This window comes from Alligator sinensis, unplaced genomic scaffold, assembly GCF_000455745.1.
Source record: "Alligator sinensis unplaced genomic scaffold, ASM45574v1 scaffold907_1, whole genome shotgun sequence".
Classification (NCBI taxonomy): Eukaryota; Metazoa; Chordata; order Crocodylia; family Alligatoridae; genus Alligator; species Alligator sinensis.
The window spans coordinates 1,469,563-1,471,487 of NW_005841925.1; the positions used below are offsets into that span (position 1 = coordinate 1,469,563).

Sequence of the window (1,925 nt, forward strand, 5' to 3'; positions counted from 1 at the left end):
GCGGTGGTGGCGCTAGGAGGGATGGCAATGGAATCAACTATAGCCACCTCAAAATTCCCCATAGCCACCTCTCCCAGCACCGCCACTGCCTGCCCTGCCCCTGCCCGCTCAGAGCCCAGCCCCAGCCTAGCCCCCCCCTCCCCCCACTCTTTGGGGAAGAGGCTGGGGCAGCCCCTGGCCCCAAGCCTGCAAAGAGCAGCCAGCCCTTGCCCTGCACACAAACCCAAGGGTCACATACCCCTCAGGCCTCCCCCTGGGGTGCATGCAACAGCAGGGAGCTGCCCCCACTCCTTGCACTGCCCAGATGAGCTGATGCCCACTCCATTCTGCTCCTGGCTCCAAGGTTGCATTCACTATCCTGGCTGGGCAGTGCCTGCCTCTGCCCCACTCCCTCCCTCAGCACAGGAGCCTCAATTTGTCCCCAAGGCTGCTTCACCACCATAGACTTATCAGCAGGACGCTACTCTCCATGCTGCCAAGCTGCATTCCTGGCTGTGTGCATGCTGCAGCTGTGTGCGTACATGTGGCATTTATCAGTAACATTAATCGGCTACACTGGCCAAAAAGGGCCGACTGCCGATAATGTTAATTTTCCTTTTATTGGTGCCAGTGTGATATGTGACTGATATACTGGTGCACCTCTAATGTTAACCCCAAACCACCACTACTTAGCTAAACATCCTCTCCTGATTTCTGGTCCCTCTTCCAAATGCATTTCTGTATTCTGCATCTTTCCAAGGTCCCTGATGGCCTTACAATCTATATATGAATCTTATCCTGAGATTTTCTTCCCAGTTATGGGGTGCTCTGTTGCACAACTGCTCCCCTTCTCCCTACCTTCCATCCTTCTTCTGGGCTCTGTGACACCTTCTCTCTGAACCCTGCCTTGGATTCCTGTTCCAATTGATGGTTTAGCCTCTAGCTTCCTAGAGATCACTCTTCCACAGGCTGCTTTCTCTGATGTATGGAGGAATCAGGAGTGAATGACACTGAAGTGTGCCAGAAAACAAAGATGCTAGTCCCAGCTCTGCCAGTGACTCAGTGACACTGAGCAGGTAATTTAACCTCCTTATTGCTTACTTTCTCCACCAATAAAACAGGGGTCCATAATATTTATTCACCTTTGTAACATGCTTTGTGAGCAACAGATCTATAGCAGCCAAGCATTATTATTATAAATATAAATTTGCATGACTGTGGGTCTGAAATAAAAAAAAATAGGATATGCTTTGGGAGCTCCAAGTCTGGCAATTCCCCTTTAAGTTACCTCTACTGCAATCACCTACCTTACATATTCCCCTGCCCTAGCCTGTGTATGGTTTTTAAAACTCAGCTTTAGCTAGAGATTCAGAAAAAATGGAACACTCATGTATGGTATTTTCATCCTTTAAGAGGCTTACATTCTCTGATCACTTGGGCACTGCCAAGGAGAAGGTCTGCAATCAATCATTTCTGCAGCTGCCTCTGCAACACAGGCATGACTGGAGCTAACAGAAGCCCTTGTTGAGCTTATTAGAGAATAAATCTATGTGCGACCTACACCTTTCTCAAAGGGCTTAGATGGCATACCACATACCTGACAAATCGCAGCTTTCGATGCGTTTGAGATCTGCATCCACCCAGAAGAGTTTCCCAAGCTTGTTGTCAATTACTAGTGCAACAGGTCGGATCAGCCCAGTAGTAAAGAGCACTTCCCTCTCTGTGCCATCCAGGGCTGCACGCTCGATCTTCGGGGCTCGTTCTTGCATGTTAGTGAAGTACATGTACCTGATTATGAACAGATAGGGCAATCAATTAACCAACAGTTTTGGCAGGTGGAGGTTTATCATTGGATCACAACAATGGGCACTGTCCAGCACACCTCCTCCCTAGGCTTAGCTTCCAGCAGTGACCCCTCAAAATCCTGCCTTCTCCCCGAGGCTCTT

General features: G+C 49.3%; 1 protein-coding gene across 5 annotated transcripts in view; it reads right to left on the bottom strand.

The window, feature by feature from the left end:
- The window catches only part of LRP5 (LDL receptor related protein 5), a 250,039-nt gene that overhangs the window by 31,782 nt on the left and 216,332 nt on the right, over nt 1–1,925 (bottom strand). For all 5 annotated transcript variants that reach the window (XR_003092970.1, XM_025198577.1, XM_014517749.2 and 2 more), the window contains exon 15: nt 1,577–1,767. Coding sequence is in view for 4 of the 5 variants with exons in the window: in XM_025198577.1 (XP_025054362.1) it covers nt 1,577–1,767 (191 nt within the window). In the remaining variant the exon portion in view is untranslated. The remainder of the gene's footprint in view (nt 1–1,576; nt 1,768–1,925) is intronic.